This window comes from Aethalodelphis obliquidens, unplaced genomic scaffold (genome assembly GCF_003676395.1).
Source record: "Aethalodelphis obliquidens isolate GAN/ISIS:26980383/991018 unplaced genomic scaffold, ASM367639v1 scaffold1, whole genome shotgun sequence".
Classification (NCBI taxonomy): Eukaryota; Metazoa; Chordata; class Mammalia; order Artiodactyla; family Delphinidae; genus Aethalodelphis; species Aethalodelphis obliquidens.
In genome coordinates, this window is record NW_020837945.1 from 54,903,850 (window position 1) to 54,924,235 (window position 20,386).

Here is a 20,386-nt window from a genome sequence, read left to right on the forward strand (position 1 = left end):
TGATATATACACAGGCTTGCTCCTTCCAGGGTTATGAGCTCCACATCCCAATCGCACAGAGCCAGACTGAGTCGAAAAGGGGCACGTCCTTTTAAGCAGCAGTTCTGTATGATTCCTAATAGAACGCAGGTGTTCTGGTCACTGATTTAAAAATAAGTTTGACTTACAGAACCACTGTTTGGGTGAATTGAAACTAGTGCTACTGATTAAATCCTTGAGCCACTCTTCCCCAACCCCATCATCCCCTCCATCCCATCCCCCCTTCTTCCCTTCCTTACAGGAGGGTGGAGTCCAAAATCACCAAACAAAGCCAGAGAGGGTACCCATCCACATTCCCACCTTCTTCAGGCCTGAACATCAGATTGTTCAAGCTGTGCATAACATACTTAAAATTTTCACTCAAGGAAGGGCACATTTTTCTAATTTTCATGAAGGCAAATGGTCAGTATTGGCTCTGTTTGAATCGGACAGTAGAGTACATGGAGATCAAACACCACATCAAGACAGCCCTGTGCATAAGCTATAATACTGTTTGGTTTTATATTGGGCACTTCAGTAAGTTACATTTACCCTTCTTAGCTTATTATTTGGTTCCTTCAGGCAATAATTTGCTAATTCCTACTCCCAATGTCCTGAAATGATTTAATGTAGCAGCTCAAAAATTTTCACTCATTCCTAGGCTATAGTTAATATACTGGGGGAAATGGCCTAGTTACTAAATGAAGAAAGGGCAAAAAAAGAGAACATTAGGCTTGGTAGAACAGCATTAACTTATTCAAACTATACAGTCCCTTTCTACTTCCATCTTTGCACATCTATTTCATAACCTTGTTCCTCACTCAGAATTTCCTAATGCCTAATAAGTGGATACATTAACTGAGCAAGCCCTACATATGAAGTATAAATCATTTTAACCACACCTTGGTTATAATACTTTGAGAAAACCTTTCCTTTCCGATTGTTTCTCTAATAACAAATGGTATTTTATGTGGAGCTATTAGTTAAAGAGAAATAAACTGCTGTTTCCATTTAATCAAAATTTTACATCATCATGACAAAGTTCCTTTCTGAAACAACATTAACGAAGATAAAGCATGGCTCCTGGGAAACTGCATTTTCCAGTTAATGCTGCTGAAGAAACAATTAGAAGCTCAATAAGACACAGGTTATCCCGAAGTCTCATTTATAATTAATTAATTTACCAATAAGCCATTTGTTAAGCTCCTACAACATTCAAGGTAAGAGTCCAGGCACTGTGCTTGGTATGGAGAGATAGAAGGATTTAATCCCTGCCTGCAAAGAGTTTACAGCCTATTAGGAAGAGTCTGAGGCTAGTTAGTGGGGGTAATAATTGGTCCTAAGAAAAAGAAACTGATGAGAACTGACCCTAAGACTGCCAAAGGGAGAGCTGAAGATAACAGTCCAAGGCATCCCCTAACGTAACCTTGAGGCATACTACCCAGGGTCAGTTCAAGGATCGAACATGGAAGGTTGGCGCTCCGTACTGCTCCCTCCCCGGGAGCCCCTGCCTCCCTACCTCCCTCCCGGAATGACTAAGGGCAGAGGGGCCCCACCCCCCAACCCCGCCGCCCAGAATGGAGCCCGCGTTTATGCGGAGCTGTAACTCCTGGCTCAGGATCTCTTCCCTCCACTGCTGCTGAGCCGCCCCAGAGCCCAATGGGAGGGTGGAGCGACTCCCAACCCCGCCCCCACCCACGGCTGCAGCGCCGCCAGCTCTGGAGGGGCCCCTCCGGCCGAAGCCGTGACCTTCCTGGGGACCGCGGGCCAGGAAATTAAATTATCAGTGCCCGAAGGAGACTGACCAGAGGCCCAAGAACACAGGAAATACCAAAAGTCATCACACAAACATCAGCCCCACAGAACCCCTAAAGCCCAGATCCTGAAGAAGCAAAAGGGGAGACAAACTGCCTCAAAAGGGATGTTAGTCATGTATACTCCCTGTAAGAGTACATCAAAGGGCTTGTTTCCACTGAGGATGACAAGAGATGCTACAAAGGCACTTTCAGTTTTCAATATAATGGAAATAAAAACTATTATACTGGCATTGTAATTTATTTTCCCCATACCATCATTGAGGTTGGGTGCCTCTTCATATGTAAAATGATCATTTTTATTTCTTTTTCAGCGAAATTTAATTTCATAGGCTCCAAATATTTTTATTTGGTCACTTCTATTTCTTCTTTTGATTGAGAGGCAATTCAAATATACTTTATATTTGTGGTGTCTTCTCCCACAGCATCCTTCCAAGCTAATTACTGTCCACACGGTCACTAAAAAATTTGTCAAGGAACTTGCTTTCACAGGTCATCCACCACTCAAGACACTTGATGTGAGGGCCATCTGCCTTGCACAGCCTTATATCAAGAGCTCTGTATGGAGCTCTCTGCACTCTACTTTTGGACCAGATAAAGGACAAGATGACGATATCATTATTTCCTCACAACCAGGTCAATGCTCAAACATCATTGACAAGCTGACAGACAACAGGCCTGGGATCTTCTCCTATGATTTTTCCCCAGCTTGCCACCAAGACATTTGATCTGAACCATGTCACCATCACCTTAGTCCTGAGAAGTTTGTTTCTAAAATGAACCTGAGGGACTTCCCTGGTGGCGCAGTGGTTAAGAATCCGCCTGCCAATGCAGGGGACACGGGTTGGAGCCCTGGTCTGGGAAGATCCCACATGCCCTAGAGCAACTAAGCCCGTGTGGCACAACTACTGAGCCTGCGCTCTATAGCCTGCGAGCCACAACTACTGAGCCCGCGTGCCACAACTACTGAAGCCCACACGCCTAGAGCCCGTGCTCCGCAACAAGAGAAGACACCGCAATGAGAAGCCCGCGTACCACAACGAAGAGCAGCCCCTCCTTGCTGCAACTAGAGAAAGCCCTCGCGCAGCAAAGAAGACCCAACGCAGCCAAAAATAAATAAAATTAATTTTTTTTAAAAATAAAATGAACCTGAAATACAACCCCCCCCCAAAATGCAATGTTACTTGCCTGCTCAGAATCCTGTTCCAGAAAGTAGTCTCCCCTTTTCCCAGGTAATATTAATGGGATAGTTAAGCATCTGAAGAAATACTGTGTTCTCTGTGTGTGTGTGTATTTATACACACACACACACACACACACACACACACACATAAATATACATAGTTGGTTGTGGTTGGTCTTATGAAGATAGGGGTGTAATAAGAGAAGGCCCTGCATTTCAGTAAGGGAGATCATGTGAGGATATATAAAGCCCTTTGCATTGGATAGCGTGCATAGTGCTGCAAAGCTGTTCTGGTCAACTAGGCTAAGTATGACTACAAAACCTGATACATTTTCAAAGTGCAAAACCTCTTACTTAACTCTGGGGGCTACAGGTAGGCCACGGCTACCAGTAGGGGGAGTAATGTATTAACAGAGAGAGACGGACCTATTAAGTATTAATACAGAAAACTGTTACAGTGGAAGCACTGGTCATGTTTTTGGTATACCTGTTGAGTTGCCATCTTAAAACAAAGAACTTAAAACTATCTCTTCGGGGAGAAACTATTCCTAATGGGTACTGCACACACATTACTGGAAAACCCAGTAAGAGAACAGGGACTAATCAGGTTACTGGCCAGAGAAATGTTGACTATGACTTCCTGATGTCAGCAAGAGTTAACTCCACTCATTTCAACTCTGCTAGGTCCATAACAACAAAAGCCTGGTACTACAGGATCTTTTTGATCCCAAGGGTCCAAGCCAGATTGGGCAGTTGGCTCTGGTTAAGACATCCCCCCATTGGGAATAAAGAAGAAAGCTGGGAATAGCGTAAGGCAGTATTTCTAAAACTTGACTAATTATGGCCACCCTACATCCCTTGATCACTGACTGAGACCTCGTCTGGTAAAGGGAACATATATGCCTGCATGGGCAGACCCAAGAGTGAAGCTCAAGGCTCAGGCAAGGAAATGAGAAGACATTTCCTTGGGAATGGAGTCCCCATGTCAGACATTACAGAGAGATCACAAGTTCAGATGGGAGCCTGCTGGGAGGACCTAGATCGTAAGGGCCTGGACAGAAGCTGGATTCACAGACTTCCAGGTGAAAACGGGAGATGAAGGGAGAGTTAGAAGATCCCAACACCGAACTAGTAATGAAATGAGAATAAGTGGAGGTGCTTACGTCTACAATTACCAAGCCAAAATCCCTACCTCTTAGGAAGATCAGACACCACTGTCAGACTGGATTCTGGATACTGGTAAATGCTGACATTTACTGGCTGTAATTTTTTTTTTTTTTTTTTTGTGGTACGCGGGCCTCTCACTGTTGCGGCCTCTCACATCGCGGAGCACAGGCCCCGGAGGCACAGGCCCAGAAGCCATGGCTCACGGGCCCAGCTGCTCCGCGACATGTGGGATCCTCCCGGACCGGGGCATGAACCCGCGTCCCCTGCACTGGCAGGCGGACTCCCAACCACTGCGCCACCAGGGAAGCCCTACTGGCTGTAATTTTTAAAAAATATTTGTTTATTTGGCTGCAGCGGGTCTTAGTTGCGGCATGCAGGATCTTCGTTGCTGTGTGCGGGCTCTTAGTTGCAGCATGCGGGATCTAGTTCCCTGACCGGGGATCAAACCCAGGCCCCTTGCATTGGGAGTATGGAGTCTTAACCACTGGACCACCAGGGAAGTCCCTTACATCTTTCTGATGTCTCGTATTGTATGTACTATTCCGTAATACAATGATGCCCTCAGGGCGGAGAAATCTGGATACGACTGATCCCACACTAAATGATCCCAGATAACTAAAGTTGCTCACATTCTGCCTGTATACTGTTCCTGTAGCTTCCTGTTATCAAGATGCCAGTGATCACCTGCGGCTGTCTCCCTGCTTGCCTGTATTACCCCTTCCTCCTCCTAGGCTGCTGTGGGTTTAGAAACCTAATAACCAAGCTTGTTAGAACGTAGGCAAAGTCAGAATACAGGGGAAAAAAGTGGGCACTCAGGGACAGGGGGCAGTGAGGTTAGGTCTCTTCATAGAATATTTTTAAATGGAAGTGTTTATACTTATTTTGGTTGCTCAGAGGCCTTTTTTGCATTTTTCCTCATCTGCTGTTTTTTCAAGATATGATAGGTGGCCAAAAGGCTAACATAGTATATACGGTCTTACTATGAATTAAACAGGGTTTCTCCTAAGGATATCTAGTGTCCCTGTTTCCTTACAATCTATCAATAAAGCTAGATAGAGGGATAAGTTATTTCAATCAAGAGTGTTCATCAAAATCCAATGATTTTAACAAACTATACTTAAGGCAGAGTTAAAACCTTTCATGTCCCTACAAGCCAATTCTTCTTCATGATTAAAGAAGCACAAATTGTGATTTTGGTTCATTATTTTCTTTCCAAATTAGGTTTTACATAATTTAACACTATATTACTATGAAGAAAAAAAATGTTTAATACCATAAAAAAAGTATCTTCAGATTTGTTCTGAATAACCAAATTAAACCCCGGCTAATCTATCAAAAGAAATAGATGGTAGCCTCTATCTTTAAATATATGAAGTTCATAAAAGGTTTTCTTAAGTTCAATTTTAAGACTATCAAAAGAAATTTTATTCTAAGTTATAATGTGAACCAAGACGAATAAATTATGCTCCAACAAATCAAAAAAGGTAAAAAGAAAGCTCCCCAAATTAACACAAAATAAATTTAATTTTCCAATAGGAAATATGAAATTATTTTTGAATGACAATTTAACCTCCTATATTATTTCTATTTAATACATCAAACTACCTTTGCTACTACTTTACTTTAGCTACATTGGTACACTAAGTGCTAAGATAAAACCATCTCTGACTTTTTATTTTCTCAAAATAAAACCAAAAGAAAGTATCCCTGGAAGTATGTCTGGAGGAACTAATGTAGACATTATACTTGGTGTTGCAGAGTATGCAAAATAAGTCTAACTTTTTATGGCATGAATTTCTAAAAGGCTTCTTTCCTTCGAGATGGCAACCACATAGATATACCAGTGCTCAAATACCATACTTGGTCAATATCAAGAGAAGGGGTCCCCAACCCCCGGGCCGCACACCTGTATTTGTGGCCTGTTAGGAACCAGGCAGCACAGCAGGAGGTGAGCAGCTGGTGAGTGAGTGAAGTTTCATCTGTATTTACAGCCACTCCTCATTGCTCGCATTACCACCTGAGCTCCGCCTCCTGTCAGATCATCGGCAGCACTAGATTCTCATAGGACCGTGAACCCTACCGTGAACTGCGCATGTGAGGGATCTAGGTTGCACACTCCTTATGAGAATCTAATGCCTGATGATCTGAGGTGGAGCTGAGGCTGTGATGCTAGCGCTGGGGAGCGGCTGCAAATACAGATTATCATTAGCAGAGAGGTTTGACTGCACAGGGACTATAATAAATCAATTGCTTGCAAACTCATATCAAAATCCTACCAGTGAGTGGCAATTGACTTTGTCCGTGCTAGAAGAGGATCAACTGCTTGAGATCGCAAATGACGGTGGCCTTAAAAGTTTGTTTGAGACAACTTCAAATCTCCATACGTTCTGGATTAAAGTCAAGGCGGAGTATCCTGAGATTGCCACAAAAGCACTGAAAAGCCTGCTTCCGTTTCCAACACCCTATCTTTGTGAAGCAGGGTTTTCTGCAGTGACAGCAACCAAAACGAGATCACGGAGTAAACTGGACATAAGCAACACACCTCGGGTGTCACTGTCTCCCATCAAACCCAGATGGGACCATCCAGTTGCAGGAAAACAAGCTCAGGGCTCCCACTGATTCTGCATTATGGTGAGTTGTATAATTATTTCATTACATATTACAATGTGATAATATGAGAAATAAAGTGCACAATAAATGTAACGCACTTGAATCATCCCGAAGCCATCCCACCCCCGCTCCCGGTCTGTGGAAAAATTGTCTTCCATGAAACCGGTCCCTAGTGCCAAAAAGGCTGGGGACTGCTGTTGTAGAGGGTGAAATAAGTCTAACTTTTTAATGGAACAAATTTCTATAAGGTTTCTTTTGAGATTGTAACCACATGGATATATCAGTGCTCAAATACATCTGAAGAACTCGATTCATATACTTACTGAGAGGAACATGAAAGTCCACTTAACTGTCAAGAGTAAATATTCCCAGGACTCAGGGAAAAGGGAACTAAGTTGTCTTGAGAATCACCACAGCATGATGTAAATGTTAAGTGGATGAAATCAGGAATGCCGTCTCTGGTCAAACCCCCCCTTCATCACTTACTAGCTGTCATTAAACCTCAGGGTTCCCATCTGTAAAATGGGAATAATAATAGTACCCTCTCCTCATTGGAAGGGTTGATATGGTGATTAAATTAAATGATGTATTTGAAAGGCTTTCACAATACTTGGTACGTAGTAAGCCCTCAATATATGTTAGCAGCTATAATTATCATTATTACATGCCACGCTTGGTACTAGATACCTTTACATATGGGTTAAGTGCCCAGTAATAACACCATGAATCAAAGGAGACTTATTCCTATTTTTTTCGAATGAGAAAAATGAGGTAGAGAGCAGTTAGGTAATTTTCCCAATGTCACATCATTAGTAAGTGGCAGGGCCCAGGCAATGTTACCCTAGAGCACAAGCTCTGAAACACCTTACTGTACGCCTATCAATCCTTTGTCATATAGGTAACAACTATATCCGCCCAGTTTATTACTTGTTTTTTAACTTTATGGTGTTCCCCACCCCTCCATATATAAGGTTTTAATTTTTATGTGTTCAGATTTATTAGTATTTTTCCTTTATGGTTTTTAGTTTCCTTGCCATGCTTTATCATGCCTATTTCAACCCATGAATATTACACTTGCCACTCATATTCTTGTGCCTCATCATTTTTTAATTTGTTGATCCATGTGAGGTTTATTTGGGTGTAAGATATGAGGGAGGAGTCCATCTTTTTTCTCCAAATGAATAGCCTGTTATCCTATCACCATTTAATTGAATAGTTTTCCTGATTGATTTGCATTGCTTCATATACTAATATAACTGTATATGTGGATTATTTTATGAACTCTGCACTACTTCATTAATCTATTTTTGTGTCAGTATAATTTTTTTCAGACTTACACAAAAAATTACACAAGTAGCACAAAGAATTCCCATATACCTTTCATCCAGATTCATTAAATGTTAGCATCTTACATGACCTCAGGGCAATTATGCATAAAAGGATATAATGTTTATATCCGGGAGCTGAGATTTGAAGAAATTTTTTCTTTGTACTCTTTTGTGCTTTCATTAAAAAAAAAAAACCAGGGCTTCCCTGGTGGCGCAGTGATTGAGAGTCTGCCTGCCGATGCAGGGGAGGCGGGTTCGTGCCCCGGTCCGGGAAGATCCCACGTGCCGCGGAGCGGCTGGGCCCGAGAGCCATGGCCGCTGAGCCTGCGCGTCCGGAGCCTGCGCTCCGCAACGGGAGAGGCCACAACAGTGAGAGGCCCGCGTACCGCAAAAAAAAAAAAAAAAAAAAAAACCAATGAATATACTTCCCTTTTAAAAACAATAAAGTTTTTTTCAATAAAAACAAGTAAAAATATATGTTTGATTAACTTCCAAAAACTAGCTGGTACAGGTGGTAAATGCTTCAGGAGTTGGAATAAGAGAGAGAAGTGCGTTTTAATGGCGATGGTGAGATTTAAGTTTAACTTTACAAGGAAGTTTGGGATGTAAACAGGCAGAAAAGGCAAGCCAAGGGTTTATATAGCCAGGAAGGCATCATAAGCCAAAATATGAAATATTGAATGAACACAGCTTGTGAAGATCACACGAGAAGAGAGACGAGGGGCTTAAAAAGGTGAATACTGGGGAGCAAAAAATATTGAATATATTGTGAAAGACCTTAGAGGACAGGCTGAGGAATGTGAATTCTGTCCTTTAAGCCAGAGGGGAGGCAAAGTAAAGTTACAAACAAGGTAAAATAACTTAGCCCACCAAACTTTATTTAGTACCTACTGTATACCAGGTACTGTGCTACTCCAGGGACAGTGAATAAAATGATAAAAAATCCTCATAAAAGAACATGCTAGTTGTGTTTTATGAAGATTTGTGGGTTGTACATTTGTGGATCATAGGATTAAATGGGGCTGGGTTAGAAGGGAAGGTATCACTAAGAAGGCAGAATTTGAGCTGAACCTTGAACACTGAAGAGTCAGGTAGAGAGATGATGGGAAGGCATTTTGGGTAAGAGACAAAGGAAGAGAGGATAGGATGAGAGCAGATATACTCCTGAGGTGTTTCAAAACCTACGAGAGGTCCTCTTTAACTTAACCTGGAAAAGTTATTCCAGTGAAAGAAAATAAAGTTGGCTATGTGGACAGTTGTCAAATTGCTAAGGGTTTTGAAAGCCAGACCAAAAATGTATTGCTTTATAATCTGTATAAACTGTCCTGAAGGCAACGAAAAGCCATCAAAAGTTACTGAATTCAGAATGATCTGACTAAAGTCACGTTTTGGTAAGTAAGACTGAGGAGCGAGATGAAAACTATTTTGGAAAAGGGAGGTGGGGAGATGAAGATGAGAGAGATTTCAAAGGCAGCATCCAGAGGTCTTAGTAACTAACTAGATGTCCTGGATGAAAATGAATCAGTCAGATATTCAAAGCACTAACACTGTTGGGGGGATGGGTGGGGGTGGGTGTATTTAAAGATTGTACGTTTGCAGAGGAGGACTGAAAAAAAGCACACATTCTGGGTATGCATCTAATATACTGAATTACATAATAAATATAGGCTGTTAGTGTTGATTTAGGAAATACAACCTACCCGTTTATAAAAGGACGGCTTTCAAATGATTCCTGGAAAAAAAATCATTGTATTACTTTTCATTAAATTCCCCTTAGTCATTTCCGCAGGGGAGACCCTACGTGACAGCAGATTGAGTCCAGTGGGACTTCAATAATAATTCACGTGACAGATTATGAAAATAAAGCCATGCTATCACCAGAGCTTCCTAATTTACAACAAAATGCAACCTTCTTGATAACTTATATGCTATGTAAGCTTTTTATTCAAAAATACTCATGGTGATCTAGAAATTTATTTGTATTGAGAGACTGGGGCTTTCTCTATTCTCCTACAGCACCTAAGAATGTTTGTAACTAATTCCAGTCTCTAGGAGAGGTAAAAAATTATACAAAATAAGAAATGCATCAAATGTATACTCTAGGCCAGCACCATGCTAGGTGTGGTGCACAAGTTCTATTAATCTTAAAATAACCCTTGGTTGAATTGTGTCCCCATCTTACAGATAAGAAAGCTGAGTTACAGAGAGGATAAATCAGTATGGCCACATGGCTAGTGACATGTGGTCAGGATTTTATCTAAGGCTGCTTTTCCACTGTAGCATTGACCTTGAAGGTATGGACTCAGAGCTAGAAGGGACCTTGAAAAGTCCTTGCTTCCTACTTCTTTCTAGGGTCACAGTAACACCATGAATGAAAATAAGGATCTTTCCTATTTCAAGTGTGCGTTCAAAAGCTACACTAAAGATCAAGTAAAAGTCTCTTTTACACCCAGCAAGGACTGCTGTTTGAGCCTCCTCTGAGCAGTGAGGAGTACAGCATTTTTCTCTAACCTACATTTCCTATTCACCTCCAGATGTAAAACTGATGGGGTGGTACGGGCTAGCTACCAGAGAAATAAAAGCATTTACTCAGCAATGTGTTCCATCACACTCGAACATGTGGCGTTTTAATTGTTTCTTCTGTGAAACACCAACGATAGACTTCCCACAGTCAGAGCCCAGATAGGAGAACTCACACCCAAATGTTTCAGGAAAAGAGAAGAAAAAACATTTTCCTCGAGCAGGAATCAGAACCAGGGGCCTCCTATGGGGCACGTTGTGTTGTAGAATGGTATTTTTTTCCTGTATTAAGAAAGGACATTTTGTTGAAGAGTAAAGTGTAAATCATATGTAAAATGAGGAAAATGTAAAGTATTTAAGATATTAATCGAAGTAGATCCATCTTCTCCCCCTTTTGATCACAATATTGCAGCCTTGCCACAATGACATCCTAAACTAAAACTGAAATGATGATTTTTATTCTACGCCCAGATTTTTACTTCCTTACAGCTTCTGCTTTTTAAGCTAAAAATTCTCTCATTCTTGGTACAATGAATTTTTTGCTAAGTAATTAGAAACCAATTGTGTTTAAACCTTTTGAGATAGTTGGTTTTATGCTGTATAACTCAGGATTTGGTTTCTAAAACCTCAAATTTAGCATCTCAAGTAAGAATGGTGTCTATGGCATGTTTGAAAAAAATGTTTTGAAATGAAGTGATGGGCATTTAAAAATAGAATTCAGAGAGCACACAGCTTCCCTCCCATCTTTTTTTTTTTCCACTGGGGGAGAAGAATGACACATCTGCATCATGCTGCCAGAACACTACTGCTGTGATTCTACTGAGCTTCAGAATGGAGGGGAGCTACAGAGACCACTCATAATTACAGCACAGTTACCATGAACATACAGGTACTTTCCAATCAGCATACTCAAGTTTGAAACAGAAATGACCCAGAACACCTGCCGAACACCTTGCCACCAGAGCCTTCCTTCCCTGCTCCCACCCCTCACATCTCAGAACATTCTACCGCACCCCTAACCCTCACAGGCTCTGCCCAACTGTCAGAGCTTTAATTCCACACCAGTGTCCCTCCCACCACGGCCACTCTCAGGGACGCTTCCGCTCAATTTCAGATTTCAAGACCATTCAGAAATCAGAGGGACAGAAAGAGTGTAGAACTTTGTGGGCTAGCTTCAAAGACTAATATCCATCCATATTTTTTTCTTTCTAAGAAAAAATTCAAAATTTCAATAACTAACCTGCAAATCAAACTCTGGAAAAATAAAGCAATCCTTCACTAATTGCAGAAGTTATTGTCTTGCAAAGTACAGGCATACCTCAGAGATATTGCAGGTTTGGTTCCAGACCACCTCAATAAAGTAAATACCACAATAAAGAAGCAAGTCACGCAATTTTTTTGGTTTCCCAGTGCATATAAAAGATGTATTTACAATACACTGTAGTCTATTAAGTGTGCAATAGCATTATGTCTAAAAACATAAGGTATGTGCTAATTTAAAATATTTTATCATTAAAAATGTTAACCATCATCTGAGTCCTTAGCAAGCTGCAGCAGTAACATTAAAGATCACTGATCACAAATTGCTGTAACAAATATAACGACAATGACAAACATTTTGAAACATTTGAAAACAATTTGAAACATTTCGAGAATTATCAAAATGTGACACAGAGACACAGTGAGCAAATACTGTTGGAAAAATGGCACCAGTAGACTTGCTTGATGCAGGGTTGCCACAAACCTTCAATTTGTAAAAAATGCAGTATCTGCAAAGCACAATAAAGTGAAGCGCCACAAGATGAGGTATGCCTGTATTATTGGTCAAACCACAATGGGGTAACAGAATTGGAGGAAGAAATCACAGCAAAAATGGCTTTAAAATACTTTTAAACCTCAAAGTAAATAACTATTCTGAAAAACACCTGCTTCCCAACAAACCAGTGCCAAACAATCACTATAAGCGTTCGTGATTGATAGGAAGCGCCATTTTCTTAGAACACCGGTTTCAGTGCTCATGAAATACTGCTGCTGCGTTAGTCTGATTAGGCAGACATCTTAAAGTTTAGTCAATGGGCACACAGCATCTCTTCACAAATTCTTCAAATTAGCGGTTACAGGCTTCAATTATGCAGTGGGAGTCAGGAAGCTAGACCTCTAGGGTCTCCCTTCAAGGAAGGACTTGCGCTCAGTTGCGGGCAAGGTGGCCAGCAGCCGGCTTCCAGCTGTCAGCTCCCTCGGGCTCTGTCCCACCTGCAGAGCCACCTTACCTGGGGCCGCGTCCTTCCCAGGGCAGACCGCCTCCAGCGACCGGCCCAGCAGGCAACACTTCTCACCCCGGCCTTTCACCATGAACATCTTGCATCCCAAACTCTGTCTCAGTGTCCACTTCCAGAGAACACAATCTGCAACATATGTCTCTTTCATTTACCTTTTCTCGTGCTCCATTTACCACAAATCTCAGGAAAATGCTCATGTACACCCAGCTTCTTGAGTCACCATGATACTTAAGGGCACACTTTTCAGGGCCTAGACTTTGCTTTATTTAATGAAAGAAAGGAATATAAGTAGATTTCTCCCTGTATTATCCTACACAGTACATAGAAGAGGACCCAATTATTGCTGAGTTCTTTTCTCTATGAAGATTAAACTATACTTTCTCATAAAGCTATAAATATAAAATAGCATTCATTCACGTGTGTATTCATTCAACATTATTCAGTACTGAGCACTTCCTACACACCAGGCACAGGTACAAAAGCAGTTAAAAAAGCTTCTGCTCTAGATGAGTTTGCATCCTACTGGTTGAGATAGACAATAAACAAATCAGATGAATACAATGCCAAAGTCTGTGAAGAACAATAAAATGGGGAGGATTAGAGAATGACTGGAGAAACATCTATTGTTTCAAAACCACAGGTAGAGGGGGACTGTTGTAAGCTGCACATTGCTAGGCTGGCAGTCACGTATACATTCAGTACATCAATTTCCTAGATAGTATCCATCATTCTTGCTCTAGTGCAGAATTCATCACATCAACTTTAGTAAAATAATATTTCTTCTGCATTGTGAGCCCACATGCTGCATGAAACACAAAATCTTAAATTTGTGTTACTAACCTATAGCGCAATTCTGTCTTGGGGAAAGAGCAGCCTGAGCCATCGCAAGCTGTAGTCAGATACAGCTGTCTCAGGCAGATGGCTTTAGTGGGCAACATCATAAACTTGCCAGATTTTTTTAAATATGAAAGGGTTTTCTGCCTCATTAGTACTTCATGGCTGACCATCCACAAACACCTGGTGTTCAGACTTCTTCCTCTTGTGAAAATGAAACTATACATAGTCTTAGTTCAAAAAGGTATATGTTATATAATCATTGTCCAAAGGATCTAATACCTAGATAATTATAAAGTCATACGTAGGGGGAAAACCCATCCTTACACAGCTTAATTGAAGTGAAAAATTGAAATCAGGACCAATAGGGACTTAGAGTAATGGTAAAGGCAAGTTAAATCACTTTGCTCCTTCCTAATACTCAAACTACTTAGCCCAGAGGGAATTACAGGTGGCCTTTACCGACCTCTATTTATATCATCAACATAAGAATGAAGAGTACAAATATCAGCTTCTTTCTAAGAATAACGGTGTATGCATCTCTACTTATGCTTTTTTCTTCATACTTTAGAACTCTGTCATCACATCTTCAACACATACAGGAACACCAAGCACCACAGTGTCCTTGCTTAAGATAGGAATCTACCCTGTTGAACTCTTGTTTTAAGGTAAAGGAGAAAAAGAAATAGAATTGGGAGTCTGGAGAAACTGAGTTCAAATTAAGCCACTGTAATTTATTAGCTTTTTAAAAGATCAAACTGTCCCAAGGTGATAAATTTCAGTTTTTGTATCTGTAAAATGAAAATAACATCTTCTCAAATGCCTTACAAGGTCACTAAAAAACGTGTTTTAAAGTACTTTGAAAACTACAAAGTGATGTGCAAATGTATTGTTACAACTGGAGTTTATCTGTTTGGATTTAAATGTTAACACATTATTCTGAAATAATTTTCAATTGAGCAACAAAAAATACATTCTTTCATTTAAGAAGCATTTATTCAGAATCTTCTGTGTTATACTATGGAGAATATAAAAAATGATAGTTATCCGTGTTAGCAAGAAGCTTGTACAAGTCAGATTTGAGAGAAGGAATGTGGGGGGAAGGTGTGGTTTGGTTTTTGCCAACACCTTTTAAGTACTTTCTATGTGCCAAACATCATTATAAATGCTTTAGATGTAGTAACTCTTTTAATCTTTAAAAACTCTACATAAAAGCTAATATTTTTATCCTCATTTTACATTTGAGGAAGATAAGGCACAAGAAGGTTGGTAACCTGCCAAAGGTCAGACAGCTAGTTAAGTACTGGAAGTCTCAAAGTCAACTCACACACTCAGTCAATTTTACAGATGAGGAAGATAAGGCACAAGAAGGTTGGAAACCTGCCAAAGGTCAGACAGCTAGTTAAGTACTGGAAGTCTCAAAGTCAACTCACACACTCAGTCAAATTAGCCACAGCATTATGTTATATTACATCTCAAGTTGGGCAGAAAACGCACACATATCATTAATAATACTGACTAATGCTGACTAACAATACTAAGGCAGTGAATGATAAGTGAAGAGATTAGCATGGGGTGAGGTGGCCAAGGAAGTCTTCATGACAGGAACCCAAAACTAGATCCAAACTTGTTGGTAGAATTGAGATAAGAATAATTAAATAAAGAACAAATAAGACGGTGTTTCATACGTACTTTTTTGAGCATGCAATAGGTATCACTTTATTGAAATATAACATACATATAGGAAAACAGAAAAATCCCAAATGTACTTTTGAAATATCTCATTGAGTGGGTTCTCTTTTATAGACTGGATTTATTTCCTAATTAAAACAGAGCAAAAACTGACTTGAAGCAACATATGACTACCTATCCATATACCAGTCTTAATATAAACCATTTTATTTCAAAGAATTACCATTTGAGTATTTCCTATAATCAAGACCATTCAATACTGCCCATTATAATGGAAAATAACTTGAATTATATATACATAACATATATATATATGTTTTTCCATAATAAAAAAAAAATATATATATGTTTTTCCATAATAAAAAAATAACATATATATATGTTTTTCCATAATAAAAAAATAACATAAGGCAAATCAATTATTTCCAGTTTACATGAGAAGCCCTGAGTTGATATTCCATGGTATGGACAGAAGGCTTTCCCACTTGCCCCTCTGATTTGTATATTTGCTATAATTATAATATTGTATATATAGAAAAACAGCTTCGAGAGCTACTTTTCAAATGACACACAAAGCAATGGCCAAGAATGATTTCTACTTGTTTCAATTTCTAGCAGAATATGTGTACTGACTGCTTGTTGGTCCTGTGTGTATCCCATGTAACTTACCAAGCGATAGGTCTGGGCCTTCAAAAGGCTGAGATCAATAAAGTTTTCTTCATTGTCTGTCTCCTCTTCCTTAGAAAAATAAAAGAGTTTAAAAGTTAATAATTATAAAAGTTGTAATTAAAAAAGGTATTTTCAGATTTCACATACTTAATATGCTAAGCTCTATAGAAAGACTAATGCAGGAAAGGGTATTTAAAAGCCTAGTAGTGTGCATAAAGTAGGGCATAATGTTATCTGTTTTTTGATGATGCCATTTAAAAATAGGACCTCTTTTAGAGTCACTGAAGAAAAGAAAAAAAGAGAGAAAGATGCCACTGCTGTGAAACTGGGGATAAATAAACATAAAAACATAACAAGAAACAGTCCCAAGTGGCATATCTGAAATAAAGAGACACTGGAAGGAGTTAATGGAAATTTTGAGTAACATGACTAAAATGGACAAAAATAAGAGGCTGACAGATATAGAATACTCTCACCTACTCCAGGGACCAATCACATTAACGTATATTTTTGACATCTCATCTTTTATATGCTCAAGTTTAAAGATATTAAATATTAAATGTATATAAGGATGTAAAATATATACATGTAAAATACTAAACTTGTATCTTAGATATTAACTATCTAAAAGAAAAGTTCAGGTAGATTCCAAGCTGGTCCTGATTCCTAGCCCAACTGATATGGGGAATGGGGTCAGAAGAGACCCTTTGAGAATCAATTCCCTCTCCAATATACAGTAAATACAGAGTCTGAGCAGGCTCTCTAAGCATATACAACAAAACTTTAGTTCCCCTTTCTCTTCAAATGTCTTTGTGGTGACAAGTGACATAGTGGGTGAAACAAATTTAACAAGAATATCCAAAGCTTAAAGACATGGTAATAAAGCAAATGGAACTTGGCCCTGAAGTCTTGTACAGAAAAACAAAAAAAATAAGTGGGTGTTGTTTGGTGGACACTTACACATGTAGAGTTGTACAAAAGCTGCAGTGGCAGATTTCAAAGATAACCCTTATCTTTAAGCATTTAGAAGTATCAAGCTTCTTTTCTGACCACAACACTATGAGATTAGAAACCAATTACAGGAAAAAAACTGTATAAAACACAAACATATGGAGGCTAAAAAATATGTTACCAAATAATCAATGGATCACTGAAGAAATCAATGAGGAAATCAAAAAATACCTAGAGACAAATGACAATGAAAACACGACAATCCAAAACTTATGGGATGCAGCCAAAGCAATTCTAAGAGGAAAGTTTACAGCAATACAATTCTACCTTAAGAAATAAGAAAAATCTCAAATAACCTCTCATTACATCTAAAGCAACTAGAGAAAGAAGACAAAACAAAACCCAAAGTTAGTAGAAGGAAAGAAATCATAAAGATCAGAGCAGAAATAAATGAAATAGAGACAAAGAAAACAATAGCAAAGATCAATGAAACTAAAAGCTGGTTCTTTGAGAAGGTAAACAAAATTGGTAAACCTTTAGCCAGACTCATCAAGGAAAAGAGGGAGAGGATTCAAATCAACAAAATTAGAAATGAAAAAGGAGAAGTAACAACAGAGATACAAAGGATCATAAGAGACGACTACAAGCAACTATACGCCAATAAAATGGACAACCCAGAAGAAACGGACGAATTCTTAGAAAGCTAAAACCTTCCAAGACTGAACCAGGAAAAAATATGAACAGACCAATCACAAGTACTGAAATTGAAACTGTGATTAAAAATCTTCCAACAAACAAAAGTCCAGAACCAGATGGCTTCACAGGCGAATTCTATCAAACATTTAGAGAAAAGTTAACACCTACCTTTCTGAAACTCTTCCAAAAAATTACAGAGGGAAGAACACTCTCAAGCTCATTTGACCACCATCACCCTAATACCAAAACCAGACAAAGATACCACAAAAAGAGAAAACTACAGGCCAATATCACTGAAGAACATAGACACAAAAATCCCCAACAAAACACTAGCAAACCAAATCCAATAACACATTAAAAGGATCATACACCCTGATCAAGTGGTGTTTATTCCAGGGATGCAAGGATTCTTCAATATATGCAAATCAATCAACATGATACATCACATTAAGAAACTGAAGAATAAAAACCATATGATCATCTCAATAGATGCAGAAAAAGCTTTTGACAAAGTTCAACCCCATTTATGATAAAAACTCTCCACAAAGTGTGCTTAAAGGGAACCTACCTCAACATAATAAAAGCCATATACAACAAACCCACAGCGAACATCATACTCAATGGTGAAAAAAGCTGAAAGCATTTCCTCTAAGATCAGGAACAGGACAAGGATGCCCCCTCTCGCCACTATTATTCAACGTAGTTTTGAAAGTCCTAGCCATGGCAATCAGAGAAGAAATAAAAGGAATCCAAATTGAAAAAGAAGAAGTAAAACTGTCACTGTTTGCAGATGACATGATACTATACATAGAAAATCCTAAAGATGCTACCATAAAACTATTAGAGCTCATCGATGAATTGGGTAAAGCTGCAGGATACAAAATTAATACACAGAAATCTCTTGCATTCCTATACACTAACGGTGAAAGATCAGAAAGAGAGATTAAGGAAACAATCCCATTTACCATTGCATCAAAAAGAATACAATACCTAGGAATAAACCTACCTAAGGAGGCAAAAGACCTGTACTCATAAAACTATAAAACACTGATGAAAGAAATCAAAGATGATACATATGGAGAGATATACCATGTTCTTGGATTGGAAGAATCAGTATTGTGAAAATGACTATACTACCCAAAGCAATCTACAGATTCAACGCAGTCCCTTTCAAATTATCAAGGGCATTTTTCACAGAACTAGAACAAAAAAATTTTTACACTTTGTATGGAAACACAAAAGACCCCGAAGAGCAAAAGCAATCTTAGAAAGAAAAATAGAGCTGGAGGAATCAGGCTCCGTGACTTCAGACAATACTACAAAGCTACAGTAATCAAGACAGTATGGTACTGGCACAAAAAACAGGAATATAGATCAACGGAACAGGATAGAAAGTCTAGAGATAAACCCACACACCTATGGCCACCTAATCTATGACAAAGGAGGCAAGAATATACAGTGGAGAAAAGACAGTCTCTTCAATAAATGGTGCTGGGAAAACTGGACAGCTACATGTAAAAAATGAAATTAGAACACTTCTTAACACCATACACAAAAATAAACTCAAAATGGATTAGAGACCTAAATGTAAGGCTGGATACTGTAAAACTCTAAGAGGAAAATATAGGCAGAACACTCTATGACATAAATCACAGCAAGATCTTTTTTGACCTACCTCCTAGAGTAAGAAAATAAAAACAAAAATAAACAAATGGGACCTAATGAAACGTCAAAGCTTTTGCACAGCAAAGGAAACCATAAACAAAACGAAAAGACAACCCTCAGAATAGGAGAAAATATTTGCAAATGAAGCAACTGACAAGGGATTAATCTCCAAAATATACAAACAGCTCATGTAGCTCAATATCAAAAAAACAAACAACCCAATCAAAAAATGGGCAGAAGACCTAAATAGACGTTTCTCCAAAGAAGACATACAGATGGCCAAAAAACACATGAAAAGATGCTCAACATCACTAATTATTAGAGAAGTGCAAATCAAAACTACAGTGAGGTATTACCTCACACCAGTCAGAATGGACATCATCAAAAAATCTACAAACAATAAATTCTGGAGAGAGTGTGGAGAGAAGGGAACCCTCCTATACTGTTGGCTGGAATGTAAATTGGTACAGTTACTATGGAGAACAGTATGGTGGTTCCTTAAAAAGCTAAAACTAGAGCTTCCGTATGACCCAGAATCCCACTCCTAGGCATATATCTGGAGAAAACCTTAATTCGAAAGGGTGCACACACCCCAATGTTCCTTGCAGCATTATTTACAATAGCCAAGACATGGAAGCAACCTAAATGTCAGTCATCAGAGGAATGGATAAAGAAGATGTGGTACATATATACAATGGAACATTACTCAGCCATAAAAAGGAACAAAATTGGGTCATTTGTAGAGGCATGGATGGACCTAGAGAGTGGCAGACAGAGTGAAGTGAGTCAGAAAGAGAAAAACAAATATCATATAATATCGCTTATATGTGGAATCTAGAAAAATGGTAGAGATGAACTTATTTACAAGGCAGAAATAGAGTCACAGACGTAGAGAACAAACGTATGGTTACCAAGGGGGTTAGGAGGGGTGGGATGAATTGGGAGACTGGGACTGACATA

At 39.2% G+C, this 20,386-nt stretch overlaps 1 protein-coding gene across 1 annotated transcript in view; it reads right to left on the reverse strand.

Moving 5' to 3' along the window:
• IFT57 (intraflagellar transport 57) overlaps positions 1–20,386 on the reverse strand; it is a 60,615-nt gene that overhangs the window by 28,407 nt on the left and 11,822 nt on the right. The window contains exon 5 of the mRNA XM_027104124.1: positions 16,115–16,183. Coding sequence (XP_026959925.1) covers positions 16,115–16,183 — 69 coding nt within the window. The remainder of the gene's footprint in view (positions 1–16,114; positions 16,184–20,386) is intronic.